Here is a 20,177-nt window from a genome sequence, read left to right as displayed (position 1 = left end):
TAGTATCAACAGCACTTAAACATCAATAGATTGCAATTAAAGACACTAAAACTCAAATATTTTCCAACTCTAAGAAAACTCTTAACAGCACTTAAACATTAATAGAAACCTCCAAAATAATTTTAAAAAATCTCCAAAAGAATGTCACAAGTCATCAACTGACTCTAACAACAAATCCGATGTCGTCCAGCGGTTAGGATATCTGGCTTTCACCCAGGAGACCCGGGTTCGATTCCCGGCATCGGAGCTTTTTGCAATTTTAAAAAGTCCAATATATTCATTGCATTTGCACAGAACGTTTGGTACCTTGAAGAGATGCGCGGTTTGTACAATCTTTTTTTCATTTTGCGGTTTGTACAAACAAGTTTGTTGTACATTGCTTTCACATGAATTTCCAAACCAAATAACCAATCATTTCTTGAACTCCAATAACGAATATCAGTGATTCAACACTTGCATGCAGTTTGTACATAACCCCAAAGGAAGGAACAAATACACAGACACGACATAAACATAATCAATGATACTATTCCTCTTCACAGAAACTTTGTAACAAAATGGAAAAGATGAGGTTTGAGATTTGATGATGAGTTACTTGCCAAGTCCAAGTTCTTTCTCCACCTCTCTGGTTAGGCTGAACTGTAAAGTGTTCTGCCATGGGAACAGAGTTCTTGTCACTGGTAGTTTCCTCCTCAGATCCTGCAAATAATCCCAAAACCAGATTGATGAGTAAAAAAATACACACCCCCAGGCTCTAAGTTACAGCCATCAAAAACGTTACCTTGAAAGTGTTATCCGGTAATTTAGAATATGCTACCTAATGATTAGGTCAGAAGCAAGATTAGCCACACAAGCATCAATGGTAAAAGAAGGAGAAAACAAATAATGAGTTAGCTATTTGGATACCTCTAGAGCTCCAAGATACTCTGTCTCATGGTGCCGGATGATATTGGCTATGGCAATCGCGCAGTCATCCGCAGACTGAGAAATGTAAACAGGAATTCAACAAAAAGCTTAGTATCAGACCCTACATTAACGATGGTGTTAAGTACATACTAGCCTTGACTTCTGGTGAGATTAAAGTCGAGTATCTGGAGGTGTGTTACCTGAAATATTGTTGAATCCTGAAACTCTTTCTTTGCATCTAATTCCACATTTCCCTCTTCGAAATAATGTGCTCCTACCTGAAGAGAACGAAATGATAAACTTAACATAAGCTCACATTCAATTTACAGAGAGTATAAAGTTACCTGCACTTTCCCTTTAATGTCGAGCACCTGAGATTCATCCTGGAAATCAATGTGCCATACAGATCTCCAACTTCCATTACTACACAACCAAAACTATTTCAGCAGAGAGACAATAGCTGATGCTAAGACAATTTGACAATAAGTAGAAGAAGGTCATTATGTTAGGCACCAGAAGTTCTGGGGACTGAGTTTTCTAGCAGTAATTAAAACAACGAGCTCAAAGTCCGTCCCTGGACCATCAGCATCTTTCCCTTTCACACTATTAACAGTAGACACACCTTTCGGGTAAGATTCACTAACGTATCTCTGGATTTCAGCATCAAGAGCAGATCTGTAATCGACAAAACAACATTTTCAATATTATATTCTAATGTATTCATCTGCTGCCATAAGAACTTAGCTAGAACTAGATGAACATTCAGAATTGACTTTTTTTTTTTCATTAATCTGATCTTAAATCAGGTGCAAAACCAATAAACCATACCTGAATTCCTCAATATACGAAGATGGAAGCTCTTCATCATAAGCAGGTCGTACTTTAGAGCAAATCTGGTCATAGAAAGAGGCGAAAGGTTAGATTTAGATTCACATATCACAGCCTGCTATAACGAAGAATGAAATTCAATTAATAGTGAACCTGTTTAACGTGATCAACAATGGCAACCTGGGCAGTTCTTGGATCAAGGTACTCATTCTCAGTAATCTCACTAAAAGATGAAACAATAACCTGAGACACACATACACACACACACACACAATGAAGTTGTCATTTCAAACACTATATCTCCTCAGAACTGAGATTTAACTCAAGAGTCAGATAAAGAAGATATAACTCACATCACCAACCCTACTGGGCATTTCAAGGCAAATCATGTGAGACTTGTTGTACACTGGAAACGCCTCCATGGCCGCCTCGTTGTACACTTCCTCATCGCTCAAAACCTCCTTCAAATCTGCCAGAAAAAAAAAAATCGAAATGAAAATGTCAAATTACACACAATGATCCTTGAGATAGCAATGCACGGGAACAATATACGATTACGAATCCGTATGCAGAGTCCACATCTCAGTGGAATTAGATACACATCAGAAAAAAACATATTCGCCTCAAGTGTGTAATTGAGTACCTTTGGCGACGTAATTGATTTCGCCAGCGGGAGCGTTGAGGAGAAACCATTTCGCGATTTCCTTCTTCTGATCGTAGCTTAGTTCCGTCTCTTGTAACTCGTCTTTTTCGTCCGCCATAGCTTTCTATCTCTCTACTACCAAAGCAAATGACGGAGGAGATAAAATTAAGTTATTGTCTGTCGCCGGCGATAGCCTGAAGGGTTACATTCGTCATTGCATAGCTAAAGCTGTTATGATCGAGAGTAAATCAGGACCGTTGGTTTCCGATGAATCAAACGGTGTCGTTTTCTTTTCTAGAAGATTAATTTAATAGAATAGTGTAAACCTATTTAACCTATTTGTTTTTGCGTTTAACTTGCACTCTTAACACCTAGATCAACTAACTGACTACTCGGCCATAACAAAGAGATCAAAGACTTGATTTTGGCAATTGCAAAAATCGATTCTCAGCTAAAATAATAATAGGATATAAGTTCAAGGTGGCGTGAAAAACAAGTAACACAATGTATATTAGAATTCAAATTTAAGAAAGGTCGATCTAGGATAGTTAATTTGAGTGATCTCAATTGCAAACCAAACAACAATTCAGGTTCAAATAAGGACAAGTCTAGAACTCAGAGCTCGGGGTTAGAACAACACATTGGCGTATAGTTGCTTATTTCACCGATCAGACCAAGCGATTAAGATGTCGTCTGGTCTGAGGTCCGACAGTGAACCTTAGCGAATAAATCTGATATGCTCACATAAACACCCTAGCATCTACGAAAACATCTACTTTCGCATGACTAAAGATCTGACTCATTCATACTAGATCTAGTAAATTATGTCACTTTTGATGCACAAGATAACCTAGGATCGAATGCTAGGTGATCAGATTAGCGCAAACATTAAGTACAGCACATTTATCCATAAAATTCTGTTATTCAAAACCGAGCTTCTGTAACTAAACTAATGATCATAATGCAAATTAGTAAGTGTAATCGAGTTTTTGTAATCCGTTGTTAACATCATAATACTCTCTCCATGCTTTTAAACCCCGGATTTCACCAAAGTTTACAGATTCACCCCTACTCTTGTAATTGCTCTGAAACAACCCTTTAGCTGCAAACCCCATGATCTCTGTAGAGTCCAGAAACCTCTTAACCTTCAGGCTGATGCTTCCTTCGGATGGCAATCCCCTTTTAGGAACATGACAGTCCAAACCATTTGAGACGACATCGGTTTGGGAAATTTGTTTACCAAGAAGGGCTGGTGATTCTTCTGAATATTGTGCTCCCAGAGATACTTTATCAACCTGTTGCTTTAACTGGTGTAATCTTTGTCCTATCCTGGAAGATACAGCGTCATACAACTGCTTCCTTGAAACGTGTTTGGCTCCTTCAGTGTCTACAAGGTCATTAAAGGGAATAGGATCTCCAATGATCACTGTCACCTGCAAATATTTCACCGTTATTCTATAGCAAGATATTTCAAAGTTCAAACACGTTTCATTACACTAGGAGTCTGAACTCTAAATCAACCATAGACAGAACCAACATATGAAACCCCAATTAAGTGTTCGATTCATCCTTTCTTAAAGCTTAGTTCAAGATTGGTTTCAACCCATGAATCACTAAGAATCAAGTCCCCTTAAGCTAAGAGTGTATATAGTTATGGTTCGCTATTAGTACAAAAAATGGTTCCAAACTGTTAAGTGACTGAAGCTTAAAGATACTCACTGTTTTGCCAATCCGTGGAACACTGGCTCCTATAGGCATTATATCTTGCATACCAGTATGCACAAATGGAACAACCATAGGGAGGGTATCTGCGTCCAAAATCAACCTGCAAAAAGAAGTGAATCACAAGCTCGTTTGTCTTAGAATAAGGTAATAGACACGCATTACATAAAGTAGCTGAAACTAAAGGCATATATGACTCACCTTCCAATACCTCTTTTTGCTGAGCCCATAGTCTTGCCACCATCTCGGGAGCGACTACCTTCTGGAAATATGTGAACCCATCCTCCATTATTCAATTTCGAAATCGCAATGTCCATTCCCTGTGGAATAGTAGTTACAAAACAGTCACTCACTTAAGCGCAACCCTTGTTTCCATCAGATGCTTTGAAGTAAGATAAAACACATGTGACAATTAAGAAGCTAGGCAGTAGGCAGTCTATTTCACCTGCTGATAAATTCCTTCACCGCGAGAAACTGGCAAAACTTTGACGGATCGAAAGAAAGCTGACGTTACAGGGTTTTTGAAGCATCTATCTGTAGCACAAAGCGTCCACCTCAAATTACGAGCATCAAGTAGAAGCTTAGGCGGAAGTAACGAAGCAATGACAAATGGATCATCCAAGGATGCCACATGATTGCTAACCTTGAGATTGTTAATACAACAAGCATACAATTAGGTTACCGTAACCCCAACCACAAAACATATAAAAATCTTCAGAGCATAAGTCACCTCGTACCGTTACAAGAGGCTTGTTCTTTGGCCTGTTGAGTAAAGCATCATGCAATTTCTCCAAACCATACACCTAGAAAAGGTCAACAAAACTAAGAATTGAGAACACGTCTGAAAGAAAAGAATGTATCTTTACAGAACAGTAATCTAAGATGTCACACACCTGAACGCGGTTAAGACCATTCATGAAAACATGGCAAGCGTTTCCAATAAGTGGAACAGCCACAGCTTGAAGCATCCGGAAGATAGCAGACTCTTCTTCTGCCGTCAAATCTTTAGGTACTGCAAGAAGGAAGAGTTATCTGATAATAGTTCCCACAAACAGCTAATCTACCAACCAAGAAAACTTAACAATCTCTCATCCACTACAAGAAACTAAACCAATAGGCTCCTAATTAACAATCTCTATGAGAACCACCAAACCTACAAGCCATCGGAGCTCTCATATGAATTTTTTTTTGGGAACCAAGCATTGTAAATAGTCTCTCCCATCACATTGGTCTCTCATATGAATTTGACAAAGGTATGTGCACTCTCTGATTCAGTTACAAAATCAAAACAAAGCTCAAACATGAGAGACTAGGATCCAATTGACTATAAGTATCATTTATACACACACCATACTTAGATATTAAAGATTCACCATAGAGTTTCTAACAAGGGGGAGATGATTCAAACCTCTTCTGCGATAGAAAGCGGGGGCAGAAGGGAGAGACTCGCGGCGGAAGTTCCGGAATCGAGCAGCCAAGCGGTGGATGGAGGAAGAGAAGTAACCGTCCGTATATAAAACCGCGGCTCTGCCACGTTGATCGTCGACGGCGATTCGAAATCGATCGCGGAGCTGGACCTTTAGCAACAGCAAACTCTTCCATAGATCCGCCTTGTCAAACAATTGAATTCCCATACTGAATGCTCTGATTTCAAATACGAAGACGAGATTTTTCCGAGTAAGAAACTTTCTGAGGAAATACACTTTTCCCGGCGAAGGAGGTTGGGAGAGAGATAGCTCGTAAAGGGTTTGGAGTATGTTAACGTGAACGGCGGTGAGATTTCGCGCATAATAGCAATTGGATCAACGACACGTGGGCCCGTATGTAAATATCTGATATGGGCTTTTTCTTTGCCGACAATGCGACTTATCATAGGATAAACAAAATAATTAAAGGCGATGACATGGCGCCACGTCGTTTCAGCTACGAGACGGAGTCATAGAGGTGTTATTAGTGGTGTAATTGGACTCAGTGGAGGTCACTAGTGAGCCCATTTACGAATATGAGTGAGGCCCAATAAATTAAATTACCTACGCATGGTGGTGAGTGGTGACCACTGACTAGTGAGTGATATGTTTTTTAGTCTTCATTTTGTTTTGTATTAAGCTTACATTACTTGATGTAGAATGTGGAGGAAAGACTAAAACATTACTCAAACAAAGCCAACTAAATATTAATATCAATCATAGCCTATTTATTCCCTTTTTTTCTTCAAAACCTTACTTATTAAATATTATTTGGCACATTTTCATATGATTATGCATTCGAAATATGGTTACTGTTAGCCTAATAATGTTTACAAAAATATCCAACGATGCGTACCAAATACAAAAGACAACAGCTGCAGCAAAAGGAAGTTTCACGAAGATGAATTAAAGCGTGTTAGGCTGTGATGGTCCCATCATTACCTTGTTAGCTAACATGCCACCAACAACTATTAAAGGAATGCATTTCTGTTAATCAATTATATGGTCCGTCGATATAATTAATATCTCTATTACACAACTCAGATTCAAAAACTTGTAATAATTACTTTTCGTTAATTGTTACAACACAAAACGAAGCACAGATCTCAATTACTTCTCGGACTAATAACTTTCGTTAATCTACCCAACTTTGAATTATTTTTTTATTTATATGAACAACCAGCAAAAATAAAAATAACGATATGTTTTTTTTTGTTGTTTTCATCAAAGACTATAGTTTTCATCAATGTGTAAATCAAACCCATATATCCCGGAAATAAATTAAAAAGAAGAAAATAAAGCGAAACACGCAAGGGCAAAACAGGAATTGGACTCATCATCTCTTCCTCTTCAACGCCTGCACCTGGTAATGGTGCTGCATCCACGGCTGTAAGGATTCGCCTGAGCGCCACGCTGGCAGTTGTAATACGAAGCTCCACGGCGCGAGCAAGGCACACTGTTCTTCCTCATCGCACCGTAGCTAACGTACTTCTTCTGCGCTAGAATGCGCCGGCTGATCTCTGAATCGAACTCCATCTCCTCTTCCTCGGCTATACACTCAGCGATCGAGCCTTCGCATCCAGAGAAGAGCGACGAAGACCCGCTCCGTACGAAATCGAGCGAGTCTCCGAAGCCTCCGGTTGCGTTGACGGCAGAGATTACGAGCGCCAGGAGCGCGATGACGGCGTAGATCGCGCAAGAGTTCATTTTTTTCTTTGACCAAAACCTTCTGGCTGAATCAGAGGCTTTTTGAGATTTCTTTAGTCGTCTTTCGTGAATTTGTTTCTCTCTCTCTCTGTCTGAAACTTGATTATGTACACAGCTTAGGACAACAAGTTAGGCATTGGTGTTTAGCCTCTTATAACATGGTACATTTATTACAACGGGCTTCTTTGTGGATATATTTACGACTGTACCATTCTCTTTTTCTTTTACATATAAAAGAACACGTAATCATTTTTTTATTTATGAAATTGAATTATACGCAATTGGCGCCATATTATTTGTATTAATAAATCATGATTTTACCGTTTATAGCCTTTGAAATATTCCTTGGCTTATTCTCAAGTTATTTGATGTTTTCGTGCACCCACGACTTAATTAGGACGGCTTCTACATAATTTTTTTTTTTAATTGCAATTTGAATTTATTGCATCATTTAACTTCAGAAACTGGAGCCTTGAATAATTCTAATGAATGGAGAAAATCTTCAGTATATTATTACTAGTTTTAAGCTTTTAAGTAACTATATCACTAGTTTTTAGTTAAGTAATTATCAATATTCTTTAGCTAATTGATTTATTTTGGGGTTCTAGTGAGCCGAACATGATGATGGCGCTTTACGTAATTAATGAGTGAAACCATGGGCCTCGCTAGGCAGCAGCTGGTTGACCGGTTTGTCCTTTTCATCGTCGCTGTATCGGCCAAAAATGGTCTGAACTCTGGTTAGACGGTAACGGTAACGCACGTTTTCTCCTCCTTCCGTTAATGTTATTTCCGTCGCCGTTCGGTCGTTAAACCAGGTCCGGGATATGCTAAAACTTGTTAAACTGCATATTAACACTTGTTAAATTCATTTTCTTAATAGTAAAAATTCTCAATGTATATATTATTTCAGTTTCGACACTAGTATAACTTGATAGTCTACCAGGATGGATAAAATGAGACATGCACAGGTAGATTAGTTAAATAAATTAAATTATCATCAATCTTAATTAGGACCAACATAATCGACTGAAATATTGGTACTAGTCTCCAAATTTTAAGAATTCAAAAAAAAAAAACACACATAGACATAAATCTTCAAATTGTTTATTTTTATAAAGTTTTTACTTAATGTTTATGGTCTTTAAAATTTCAGAATCGGTCATAATCTCAAAGTTCGTACATACTAGTAATATAGACTTTTTTTTTTTAGTAATATAGACTTGGTTAAGATACAACTTAGTCTTGCAGTGAAAAAGTCTATGTGAAAACATGCAAACCACTCTCCTAACATTGTCACTGTTTTATACACACCACCATTCATGGGTAGCACTATTTCTAGGCGTGGGTGTGACACCATTTTCTTCTTCTTAAAGATTTATTTAACTATCATAGTTATATACATACAGAGAGATGATAATCCATGTGTCTTTAATAACGTGTGTAATGACTATAAGTTCAGGGACCCGCTAAATGATCTGAAAGTGTCGTTCTTTTTGCGGAGTAGTTTTATCGAAGAGCGTAAAGAATGCTTTGATAAGATCTTTACCAAATACCTATACTCATTTTTTTAATGAAAGAGCAACGGCTAGTTTGTCTTTTTATTACTATTATATTGTTCCCTCCGGTATGCATTTACACGGCGTTAGTGAGAGAGGCGGCGCGTAACATGCGACGACACCGTTCAGAACAAGGTGGGGCCAAGTCACAGATCACCAAGGACGGCGTTTGCGCGTTACCAACTTATCCCAAGAGCCAGCTAGCCCTTCAACCAAATTTTTATATATATTTTGTTTAAAATTATAATCTAATGTTTAGTCTGATACTAAACATTTGCTTTATTCGGTTGTGTTTTCAAATATTTGATAGATTACTAGCAAATCATATGGTCGTTAATATTTATAAAAAGTAATAATGATTAGTAAGGCGACGACAAATCTTTGTATTTTGAAAACATACCATACACAATAATTGATGTAAGCGAAAAAATAAAAAGCAACTAATTAAGAAGAAGATACATTAACACGTATATGTAATGCAAAGGTTCACTTTTCTTATGAGGCTAACACGAATAAGATACCAATGATAAGGAAATCAACGAGAAAAAGCAAAGATTCCAAAGTTATGGAGAGCCTCTTTCATATTTCCACACATCTTTTATCAAGTAGATGAACCTCTTTTCTAAAGATAGACCTCTCTTTAAATTTAAAATAAAGAATGTAGCCAACTCCCAAAGTTTGATATTTCTATAAGATTATAAACATAATTTTATAGTTGTCCCTTTCTTTTGTTTCTTTGGACTTGTTCACCATTATTTGCTTGTTTAAGTTTATAAAGAGAAGGTTGTTCAAAAAAAAAAAAGTTTATAAAGAGAAGTCGACAAACAAAAAGTTTATAAAGAGAAATAGAGTGGCTGGTACCTTTAAGGAACATTTTAAATTGATGACCCATTTCAACCTGTCTCATGCTTTCATAGTGTATTCATGAAATAAAACCATCTTTTTTATGTTTACATACATATTGCTTTAAGCAAACGGAGAAAACAAAGGTTATGTTTTGCGGTGTAAATCGATTGTGGCATTGGTAAAAGGATACAATAATGCGGTTGAAATATATTTTATGGACAAGAATATATGTAGATGAAGAGGTTCAAGGTGTTTTTTTTTTTTTTTTTTTTGATCAACTTGGAGGGATCTCAACCCCCAGGGGACTAACCCCTCGGCGCGAGCCAGCCCATTTGTTACTATGGGAATTAGATACCCAATTGTCTGGCCAAACACTTGGGCGTATCTGAAAGGGAGGATCGAACCCGCGGCCCTTAGGACCAACGAACCCGCCTCGCGCCACTCGACCACAAGCGCTTGGTTGGTTCAAGGTGTGTTGCGATTCTATTTTTATGTTAAGTCAGAAAGAAAACAAACAACCCTGACTAAAACACACAACACGCGGATCCAGAAGTATTGCCAAGAAAGGATCAAGTTTGATGATAGTGGATGAAGCACCTAACACAGCATATCTACGCATATAGCTTCACCTTTTCCATCTATTCTGCTCGAGATATATAGATATATATTGTCCTAAAATACAGAGAATTATATATATATATATCTGGGAATATATCAAGATCTTAGTGTCTTGTTTTATTTTGACCTAAAAAAAAGTGTCTTGCTTTGTTAATTATTACCAGCATGTTATGTCCCATTCTGATGTAGCTCCATGCAATATTCTTGCGCCTATAATCATGGTTTAGTAAATGTTTCCCATCAAATTACAATAGAGAATAATGAAAGAAACAGAAGCTTGGTGGCATTTGGATAGCATTCTATGGTGCCATTGGTGATATGAAATCCTACACCATAAAAATCAATTTCATGCATTTATTGCACTTCTAATTAAAAGATGGTGAACCTCAATTATGGATAGTGACATTATCAATACGTCTACAAAACTGCATCATCTAGGTTTTACAAATGATGATAGCAACATGTAAGAGCATCTCCAATGTAAAACTCCATTTTTTTCCACCAAAATGGAGTAAAAGTAAGTATGGAGTAAAAATGCTCCAATTCTACTCCATTTCTCACTCCATGAACAAAGAAAAAATAGATTACTCCATTTATGGAGTAAATTTCGTTATGAAGTAAGAAATGGAGTAGGGTTGGAATACTTTTTACTCCATATTTACTTTTACTTCATTTTGGAGAAAAAAATGGTGTTGGGCTAGAGATGCCCTAAGAACAAAGGAATATGGCTTTACAACTGTAACATTCCAATACACATTTGACCTTAGACGCATCTTGAAGACTTGAACCGGCAACTGCACATTCATATGATCAATGCTAGCGATAGGGGTCCTAAGAACATAACAAACATCTTGGGAAAGTTATTTCCAGCCACAGTTTCTTAGACCAATGAACCGAAAATAAGTAAATACCTTAAAACGCACAGTAAAATGAGCTCTGTGACCTAGAACATCATAAGCATCAACGAAACTTGACTCAAAAGAAAAAGCCAACATCTTTCAGACTGTATCATCTTATAATGGGTCTTTGTTGTGGCCTACGCTTACTGGGCTTTTTGTGGAAATTTTAGTCAGGCCCATATATCGATAGTGGCGCCATTGACTAGTTCCAAGCGTGAAGTGTTCGGTGGGCGTACTTAACTACTAGCATTTATTAAAAGAAAACGGGACAGAATTTATAGATCGCGAAATTATTTTGTCGTGTGACAGAGACAAATCTCGTAATTGTACTGTTTTCTTTTACCGAACCACGTATCCTAAAATCTGCAATTATTTAAACCTGTAAAAAGAAATTGAATATTTTATTCTTTTTTCTTGCAAATGGAATCTACAATGTTTGCAATAACCTCTAGAGCAACCATGTGATATGTCCGACAATTCATGGGCTTTGGTATATTTGTATATAAAATTTTGTTTGTTTCTCTGGAATATTTTCTTAACTTTATTCTGAAGACAAAGTGGGTACAAACAACTCTCTGTAAATATGGATTCTTTTATTTTATGCTAAATGTAGACAGAACAAAGATTTATAAAACTCTTTTGTAATGAAATGACTGATAAATGCAGACAAACGTCGTAACTTTCTGCAATCAACTTTTTAATATGACGCAAAGTTAGTTACTTTTGCGAAATCATCCTCAAATCGTGGTTTCATTACTATCACTGGTCTTCTCTATACGTTGACTTTTAATTTTATATGATTGATAAGCAACACTTGAACATTTTTACTCACTCACGTTACCATTACGTGACCGTGCTCTAGTGTACCGTTACCGTGTGTGATATACTGATATTCATATATTTAGAATGAACATTTTTAGGAAAATGTTTTCCATTAGTTATTGTGCTACATACATGTATAAGATAAAAACAATATATAGATATAATTGTTAATTAAGAGAATCATGTAGTTTTAACGTACTTATGAATTATGATATACAAATGGCTACTACTGTTTGTTTGACTATGCGTGTCAGAGATATATTTGAAATATAAATAATCATATTTAGGGTCGAACCATTTTTAAGAAAAATTACAACAATCATAAATCTTAGTATAAAATAGTAATAAATACTTTATTTGTTAATTGATTAGGAGAGTGCTTAACTTTCTCGTTTATTCAAGATGTTAAATTGATGCTAAATTCGTGGTTTGAATTATAGTATTTTCAGTTAGTAGTCCCATTATGTTTTTTTTTTCTTAATCTTGAATAGAATATACAGGTGGATTATTATTTTCAGACGGCAGTCTCAAGTAAGCTACTTTTGATACCATGAAATAAGGATCCCTTAAACAGTTATTTGACTAAATTTAAGTTCGATATAGTATATACAATAGTAAACCTAAGTATGTAATAATATTCGTCGGGAAAAAGTATGTAAACTATTCCAACTCTATACCATATTATAGTATGAATATTGTTTAAGACAAGTCCACACAGCTTTGGCCCCACGTAGGTCAGAGTTTCTGACACAACGTAGCTAAATGAACCTAATAGTAAAAGTGAAAACAATGGATACCAAACAAACATGGTGTGGAAATCTGGTGATCTCATTCTCCTCAATCCTAACATATCGAGAGCTCAATGGTTAGATCTACTGCCAAGACTTATTTTCACATATGTAGACGTCTATCACTCAAGTGATGAGGGATTCATGGCTGGTCATAAGCATAGACAAGTGAAGTATAATCAAGTCTCTCATGATTTCAATGTTTATTTTGTTGTAAACACATGGCAACAGTTTGTTAGATACTCAATAGCGCAATCAACAGCCCAAAACTAGATTTTTAAGACCATGATTAACTGAAGTTCTTAAGTTGGAGTTCTTCGGCTAAGAACCGTTTCTTAGCTTTTAACTAAAAAAAGTTAAAAACCGTCTCTTAAATAAGAGATATAAGAGTCGGCTATTAGCCGAAAAATGTAAAAAAAATAATAATATATATATATATCAAATCATGAGTTAAAAACCCTAAATTAAAAATTTCGGTTAATTGCTCTTAAGCCCTTATCTTATTTAAATAATGTTAGAACTTCCTAAAACATTCAACAGTCATATCCTACCAAACAATCTTTGACACCTATATTGTGAAACAATGAAATAACCATCCCACTTTGGGAACTTTCCGTATGCGACTAAGAGATAGAGAGATTTGCCAGAATACAGTCAAGGTTCATAATTTTGTTTTAATTGAATATTCATCAGAAGCTCGGGAAAAGAAAACCATGAGAATAAATGTGAAAGCATTATTCAGTGGCAAGATTTCTGACCATATGACAACATTATTTTGAGTAAAACATTATGTCAATCTTTCATATAGGTCTGAGAAAGGATGTGACCAAACGAGACAAAACATATCTTATATAGTTATATTTTATACTCAATGATAACTTTTTTTTTGTTTATATACAGAAAGTTATGTTTTCATTTGAATCTGTTCATACTTATGCCAATAATGGCTATTAGAAACACATCCGTTAAAGTTGTATCTGCTAGGCCAAGTTACAAATTTTGTCATGAAGCTATTAATTACTACAAAACGTTTTGAAGGAGTTTTTATAAATTTCTGAATATCCTTAAATAACTCATGAAAAGGATGTAAAATGGACTCGTATTCATACCAATCCCAAAAACAAATTGTATACAGTAAATGCAAATAAATGTTTTATTGTATTTGCCTCATAAAACAATGGTGGTTTGAGAGGAACAAGGAAACCTTGTACAGTAAACTACCACATGTTTGAACAAGCCAACTCTTCCAACAATAGCAGGACCCACTTCACACCAACACCTGCATGCTACTTCTTGTTGCTTATCAGATCTCTTTATAAAACTGTTTTAACCTCTTCCTTAAACAACAAAACTGTGTTCAACTTAAACTAAAAAAGCTTCAGAGTGTCACCCCATTCCAAAAATCTCTGCATTAATATTTAATACACTGCAAAACTAATGATTTAAAATTGACATTTGTTCCTTTACTCATTTCTTTAATCACAAAGGTAGATGTATTTATTTAAGAAATTAGTAAGATGGTGGGGGTGCATATTGCATAAATTAGCAGTGTGTTGCTCTGCAAGGAGAGTTAATAGAGAGAGAGGGTGTTACCATTTACCACTACAACTACAGTTGCAGAGTTCAGGGGTTCCTTGGAGTAGCATTAAAGTCTATAGAAGAGAAACAAAATAAAAGGTCAAAAAAAAGTTTTGTATAATAAATGGTTTCTTATAGTGATTTATAGAAGTGATCATTTGTTATTACATAGAAAAAAATCTGAAACAGAGCATAAAGATGATTCACTTTCATCAGATTCTTCTCATGATCATTGTAGTAGTGACATCATTACAATGCTGCAGAGTTAGCTTCTGTAGCATCTATGCTAATGCTAAAGAGTTTGATGATTGGAAGGCGTTAGTGGTGGAAGACGGTGAGAGATACCGGACCCAGATCGGAAAATTCGTCGGAGAAGACGGTGGCGAGAAGAAAAAGTTTCCTGTTCTGGAAAAGTTTCGAGCTTTACTCGATTTGATCAAACCCTCTACTCTCCGGCGAAGAAGCCTCGCGACGTCTGGTTCTCTAGCTCCTTGGGCGGCGCCGTCGCCGTCTCCGTTTCCAAACGGTGGTCCAGTGGAGTCTCCTGCGTACTCTCCAGCTCCTCAGCGGCCAATCCCTCCGCATCTTCGTCGTCCGTTGCCTCACCGGACTCATCATCCATCGAGACAACACGAGTTAAAAAGACGAAAACACGAAAACAGAGGAGCGTTTATACACGTCGTCGTTTCAGCAGCTTGTGGGATCGGTTTCGTGGTTTGCGTTGTTGGAGCGTTCTGTCTCTACGCGAGGAGAAGAAAGAAGAAGAACGGTAAAACGCCGTCGTTTCAGAGCTCGACGAGGAAGGTTAGTATAAACCCTTCTCACTCACTAGGGGACGATTTGGAGAAACAGAGCTCTGTTTCAGCTAAAGAAGTACGAGAAACAGAGAAGGACGTGAACGATAACAAAGGTGTATTGCTTGAAGAAGACGTTAAGACGAGTGTAGAAACAGAGATTTTATCAGATTCGGACAATGCTAGTAACTACTCAACGAAAGAGATTGTGTCGGTGCATGAAAATAATGATGATGAACAAACAGTAGACTCTGTTTCTGGTCCCGTTGTTAGCAATGGATGCGATTCTTCAGACGATAACGAGTCTTTTCACTCCGTTCGTGGTGGCTCTTCCGTTGGATCCTCTCAACGCTTCTCAGAACGCGAAATCTCTCCGCCGCCGCCGCCACCACCACCGCTTCCGCCACTCTCAAACAGAGGACTTCACACTCTGTCTTTGCCTAAAACGACTACGCTTTCGTCGCAGTTAACCGCAAAGGTTTGTGCTTCTTCCTCAGGCCCAACTCTTCCATCCACACCGCCGCCGCTACGGCCACCGCCACCGCCGCCGCCGCCGTCACAACAGCCTCAAGCTACTAACAAAACGCCACCACCTCCTCTGTCTCTTGATTTTTCTCAGCGCAGACCCTTAGGTAAAAACGGAGCTCCATTGCCTAAGCTGAAACCACTTCATTGGGATAAAGTCAGGGCTACGCCGAACCGGACTATGGTCTGGGATAGGCTCAGAGCAAGCTCTTTTGAGTAAGTTCACAACTTGTCTTATTACGATCAACAAATGCTTTCAAGAATGTGTGATTGATTATGTATTTGTCTTGTGTGGTGGTGATACACAGATTTGATGAGGAGATGATTGAGTCTCTATTTGGATACACAATGCAAAGCTCCACAAAGAATGAAGAAGGTAAGTGCAAAACTCCATCACCAGGGAAACATCTTCTTGAACCTAAAAGACTTCAGAACTTTACTATTCTCTTGAAAGCACTCAACGCAAATGCTGATCAAATCTGCTCTGCCTTGGGGAAAGGTACAACCAAGATCACCTCGGACTCGAATTTAATATTACTTAAAATTCCTTCCAACTTCCGATTCCGATGTGAGACCGTTCTTCTTGTAACAGGGGAAGGATTGTGTTTACAGCAGCTAGAAGCGTTGGTGAAGATGGTGCCGACTAAAGAAGAAGAACTGAAGCTGTGTAGCTACAAAGGAGAAGTAGATGAGCTTGGCTCGGCTGAGAAATTTCTCAGGGCTGTTGTCGGAGTTCCATTTGCGTTTCAAAGAGCTGAAGCAATGCTTTATAGAGAGACGTTTGAAGATGAAGTGGTTCATCTCAGAAACTCCTTCTCAATGCTTGAGGTATTATAGTGTTTATGTTAATTTGTTGATTGCTTGCGTTACAAGGTAGGGTGATTAATTCTAAGGTTACCTGATTAGGAAGCTTGCAAGGAGCTTAAGTCAAGCAGGTTATTCTTGAAGCTTTTAGAAGCTGTGCTCAAGACTGGAAACAGGATGAATGTAGGAACCATACGCGGTGGTGCAAAGGCCTTCAAGCTTGACGCTCTACTCAAGCTATCTGATGTAAAAGGCACAGATGGGAAGACAACACTGCTCCACTTCGTCGTTCAGGAGATATCCAGGTCTGAAGGAATCAGGGTTTCAGACAGCATCATGGGACGGATAATGAACCAGAGAACAAACAAAAACAGAACATCCGAGGAGATAGATGAGGATTACAGAAAGATGGGGCTAGATCTCGTCTCGGGCCTTAACACCGAGCTAAGGAACGTGAAGAAGACGGCAACCATTGACATGGAAGGACTCGTTAGCTCGGTGTCGAATCTGAGAGACGGGCTAGGGGGACTGAAGTGTTTGGCGAGCGAGAAGCTGAAAGGAGACGAAGAGAACAGAGCGTTTGTTAGTTCGATGAGCTCGTTCTTGAGATACGGAGAGAGGAGCTTGGAGGAGTTGAGGGAGGATGAGAAGAGGGTGATGGGGAGGGTTGGAGAGATCGCTGAGTATTTTCATGGAGACGTGAGGGGAGATGAGAAGAACCCTTTGAGGATCTTTGTGATTGTTAGGGATTTTCTGGGGATGTTGGATCTTGTTTGTAGAGAGTTGAGGTGTGTTAGGGTTCCTAACAGCCCTAGTCCTTTGGCTCCGTTTCGGTGAGCATGTGTTGATGTTTATGATAACAGAGTGGTTTTGGCATTTACTCTTGTGAAGACTGATATGCATGGATTTGTATATGTATAATTTCAATGAAAGATTTAAAAAATGTTAAACAAATGTTCTGGGTGATATATAACTCGAGCAATATAGGAAAAAAAAAGGCTAAACATTGATAGTAATTTAAAGCTCAAAAAGGAAGGGTATAGAAAGATCTTACTAGAAGAAGAAAAAAAAAAAGTAATCATGGCGAATCATCTTTCTCATGAGGGCTTCCGGCGAGCCAGCCCCAGACGCCACCTGAGCTCTGTCGTTTAGTGTTCGATGCCGCTTGTTCAGAGACAGCCTTTTGGCGTTGGAGGAGTTCGAGTTCCTTTTGTAGTGTTTCCAATGTTTGAAGCTTTTGTCTCAGCTCAGCAACATCAACCTGCAGATTCAAACGGCGTTAACTGAAGGAGAGATCAAATTAAGTGAAGCTAGGTGACGATTAATTCACAGGGTTTTCACTAGACTCCATCTTCACTAGGTATGAAAGAGATGTGGCTATGGGATTAAGTACCTCTAGTTTAAAACATCTTGATTGTTCGGTTGCAAGTTGGCCACGAACAGACTGAAGTTCCTACAAGATATCAGAGCAAAGATAGATATAACAGAAATGGAGTTGGTTCACTAGTTTATTCTCGTGGGAATTTTGTTGCAAGAAGGTGAAAATATTATCATTACCTTGTTCAAATCTGTATTGCGTGATTCTCCTTCTGTTAACTCTTGCCTTAGTTGGAGAGTCTGCATCTGCTCCTTGTTCAGTGATGCCTCTAGTTCTTCTTTCTCGGATTTAAGAATGGCGATAATGTGTTCGCTGTTTCCTTCAACCTAGATGATTCATCATCCAAAATCAAAATAAGGGAACTATGTACAATCACTACCAGTACCACATCATGTCTGCATTAAATACCTTTGATCCAGCGTTAGCGTTGTCCATGACAATTTCTCGTACTCTGCTTTCTTGGCTCACTTCAACCTCTGACTCGATGTCTCTGGTTGTTGCGTTGTTAACAGCAGAGAGACTAACTGGCAAAGGCGCTTCTAGAGTCTTTGGTTGGAGTGTTGATTTGTGGCTTGGTTTGAGCAGATTAATCTAACGTCGAGGAATGATTAGAAGCAGAACAAAATGCAAAATCAAGAGAATGGTACTTATGGGTTATCAACATAGTCCCTACCTCGTTGTTGTAACGTCCATTGTATCCACCAAAAGCAACTAGCACATCTTCACCATTGTATGAACTAACGACTAAACTTAATCCCTGTCACAAGAAAAAAAGGAAGATTTGCTTTTAATTCTGCAAGAATAAAACGAAATAAGTAAAGACTGATTCATTTTGAAATCTTAAAAAGACTACTACTCTGTTTCAGGAATGATTATGTGATATTAATAAAAAAATTTATAGTTATCTGTTCATCTAAGTACCTCGCTAGCAAGAGGTACACGTCCTTCAACAGAAGCCACTACCGACCATGTAAGAGTTGACATGTTTAGTACAGCACTTTCAGATGCCCCTGCAGTCATTTATCAGGATGCAGAACAATCAGTCCACGAAATTGAAAAAGCTAAGAAATTATCATTTCATTGCTATAAATGGGTTATGGAGAATCCCCAAGGAAAAAGGCATAAACCTACCACTCTTGTTATCACCGCCACCAACGATAAACCAGTTCTCTCCAATTGTCAGACCAGCATGTCCAGATCGGGGAGTTGGTGCCTCACCTTGTTGTGCTGGTCTTGACCACTCCATCTATATGTGACAGTTATATCAGGCGCTGACAAATAACGTTTGAAAGGCAGCTGAAACAATATACGCTAAGCTTTAACTTACAGTCTGCAAATCAAGGACATGCAGATCACCGAAACAGGTAGCATGTGAGCACCCACCAAAGATAAGAAGGTAGCGCTCTGCATGCACTGCAGCAGCATGATCAGATCTCGGAGAAGGAGATGCACCTCTGCAAGTTGACAACAGTTTTAAACCCTGATAGCACATCTTCCATCAAGAGTTAATAATAGGAGATAGTTCGTGGCTCTCCAAATATATTCGTATAGTTCGTGGCTCTCCAAATATATTCGTATCTGGTTATATATCTTAAACGGGTTTAACTTCTTTGATAAAAAAAAATGCAGAAACATCATAAATTCTTACATGGCATCTATCTCATCCCAGGTCATAGTTTCTAGGTCAAGTACATGCAAATCGTTCAGAAGTGATCTCTTTGCATCTTGCCCACCAAATATCACCAAGGTTTTACCCACGATTGTGACTGACTGGCCTCCACGTGAAACCTGAAAGCAAGAGGAAATGACAAATAAACTCTCAGTTCAAGAAACCAAACTCCATTCTTAACTTCCAAATGAAAAGAAAATTAATAAAAATGAAATAACATGAGAGAAGTGAAGATATACCGGTGGTTTTCCATATGTCTTCAACATTGACCATGTACAGGTACGGGTATCAAAGATCTTCACTGTGACAAGGTAACAGTAAAAAATTGATTGTAATAATTAAGAATTCAGAAATCTCTATTAGCAAATATCTCTCTTCTCTTCGACGGGATGTGGTAGCTCGTTTGGTAAGGGCCTTGGGGGCCAATTGTCATGCTCCCGGGTTCGACGCCAGGCGGAGGGGAACTGCCCATCCTGTCATCAAATGCGGTACTGGGTGTTAGGCCTTGTCCCCAGCCCAGGTAAAGCCCTCCCGGGTGAAGTGGACCGCTGCCTAACCGGGCCCAGGGGAATGACCCACGTAAGTGAGGAACCCCTGGATTATCAAAAAAAAAAAAAAAAAAAAAATG

The 20,177-nt window shown here is 38.1% G+C and overlaps 5 protein-coding genes and 1 non-coding gene across 6 annotated transcripts in view; 2 read left to right on the top strand and 4 right to left on the bottom strand.

Moving 5' to 3' along the window:
- The first annotated feature begins 175 nt into the window (after nt 1-175).
- TRNAE-UUC lies at nt 176-247 on the top strand. The gene has a single exon. It is a non-coding gene; the product is annotated as a tRNA-Glu (tRNA).
- A 157-nt stretch (nt 248-404) lies between these two features.
- Nucleotides 405-2,583, bottom strand: LOC106331636 (F-actin-capping protein subunit alpha-like). Its single transcript, XM_013770026.1, has 10 exons — nt 2,378-2,583; nt 2,088-2,203; nt 1,888-1,977; nt 1,735-1,799; nt 1,420-1,581; nt 1,251-1,329; nt 1,107-1,184; nt 907-981; nt 782-817; nt 405-699 (listed from the first exon to the last, which is right to left on the bottom strand). Exons 1-10 carry the CDS (start codon nt 2,493-2,495, stop codon nt 592-594), a joined length of 927 nt encoding a protein of 308 aa, XP_013625480.1. The 5' UTR covers nt 2,496-2,583; the 3' UTR covers nt 405-591.
- A 672-nt stretch (nt 2,584-3,255) lies between these two features.
- Nucleotides 3,256-5,867, bottom strand: LOC106329374 (tafazzin). Its single transcript, XM_013768017.1, has 7 exons — nt 5,508-5,867; nt 4,993-5,111; nt 4,837-4,902; nt 4,545-4,742; nt 4,301-4,419; nt 4,097-4,202; nt 3,256-3,810 (listed from the first exon to the last, which is right to left on the bottom strand). The coding sequence occupies exons 1-7, from the start codon at nt 5,731-5,733 to the stop codon at nt 3,346-3,348; spliced, it is 1,299 nt and encodes a 432-aa protein (XP_013623471.1). The 5' UTR covers nt 5,734-5,867; the 3' UTR covers nt 3,256-3,345.
- A 741-nt stretch (nt 5,868-6,608) lies between these two features.
- Nucleotides 6,609-7,410, bottom strand: LOC106331603 (protein RALF-like 22). Its single transcript, XM_013769992.1, has one exon. It carries the CDS (start codon nt 7,270-7,272, stop codon nt 6,916-6,918), a length of 357 nt encoding a protein of 118 aa, XP_013625446.1. The 5' UTR covers nt 7,273-7,410; the 3' UTR covers nt 6,609-6,915.
- Nucleotides 7,411-14,176: 6,766 nt separating this feature from the next.
- Nucleotides 14,177-17,576, top strand: LOC106335517 (formin-like protein 11). The gene is made up of 4 exons (XM_013774058.1): nt 14,177-15,914; nt 16,007-16,197; nt 16,291-16,526; nt 16,605-17,576. Exons 1-4 carry the CDS (start codon nt 14,578-14,580, stop codon nt 17,337-17,339), a joined length of 2,499 nt encoding a protein of 832 aa, XP_013629512.1. The 5' UTR covers nt 14,177-14,577; the 3' UTR covers nt 17,340-17,576.
- The window catches only part of LOC106335518 (acyl-CoA-binding domain-containing protein 4-like), a 5,312-nt gene continuing 2,539 nt past the window's right edge, over nt 17,405-20,177 (bottom strand). The window contains exons 9-18 of the mRNA XM_013774059.1: nt 19,789-19,850; nt 19,529-19,668; nt 19,208-19,334; nt 19,012-19,126; nt 18,802-18,890; nt 18,554-18,637; nt 18,289-18,471; nt 18,060-18,206; nt 17,896-17,955; nt 17,405-17,763 (exon numbers count right to left, since the gene is read on the bottom strand). Of these exons, the coding sequence (XP_013629513.1) occupies nt 17,581-17,763; nt 17,896-17,955; nt 18,060-18,206; nt 18,289-18,471; nt 18,554-18,637; nt 18,802-18,890; nt 19,012-19,126; nt 19,208-19,334; nt 19,529-19,668; nt 19,789-19,850 (1,190 nt within the window). The 3' untranslated portion in view covers nt 17,405-17,580. The remainder of the gene's footprint in view (nt 17,764-17,895; nt 17,956-18,059; nt 18,207-18,288; nt 18,472-18,553; nt 18,638-18,801; nt 18,891-19,011; nt 19,127-19,207; nt 19,335-19,528; nt 19,669-19,788; nt 19,851-20,177) is intronic.

The sequence above is a fragment of the Brassica oleracea genome, chromosome C3 (genome assembly GCF_000695525.1).
Source record: "Brassica oleracea var. oleracea cultivar TO1000 chromosome C3, BOL, whole genome shotgun sequence".
In the NCBI taxonomy this organism is placed as follows: Eukaryota; Viridiplantae; Streptophyta; class Magnoliopsida; order Brassicales; family Brassicaceae; genus Brassica; species Brassica oleracea.
Note: the sequence above shows the minus strand (reverse complement) of the source record. Positions and strands in the feature narration are given on the sequence as shown.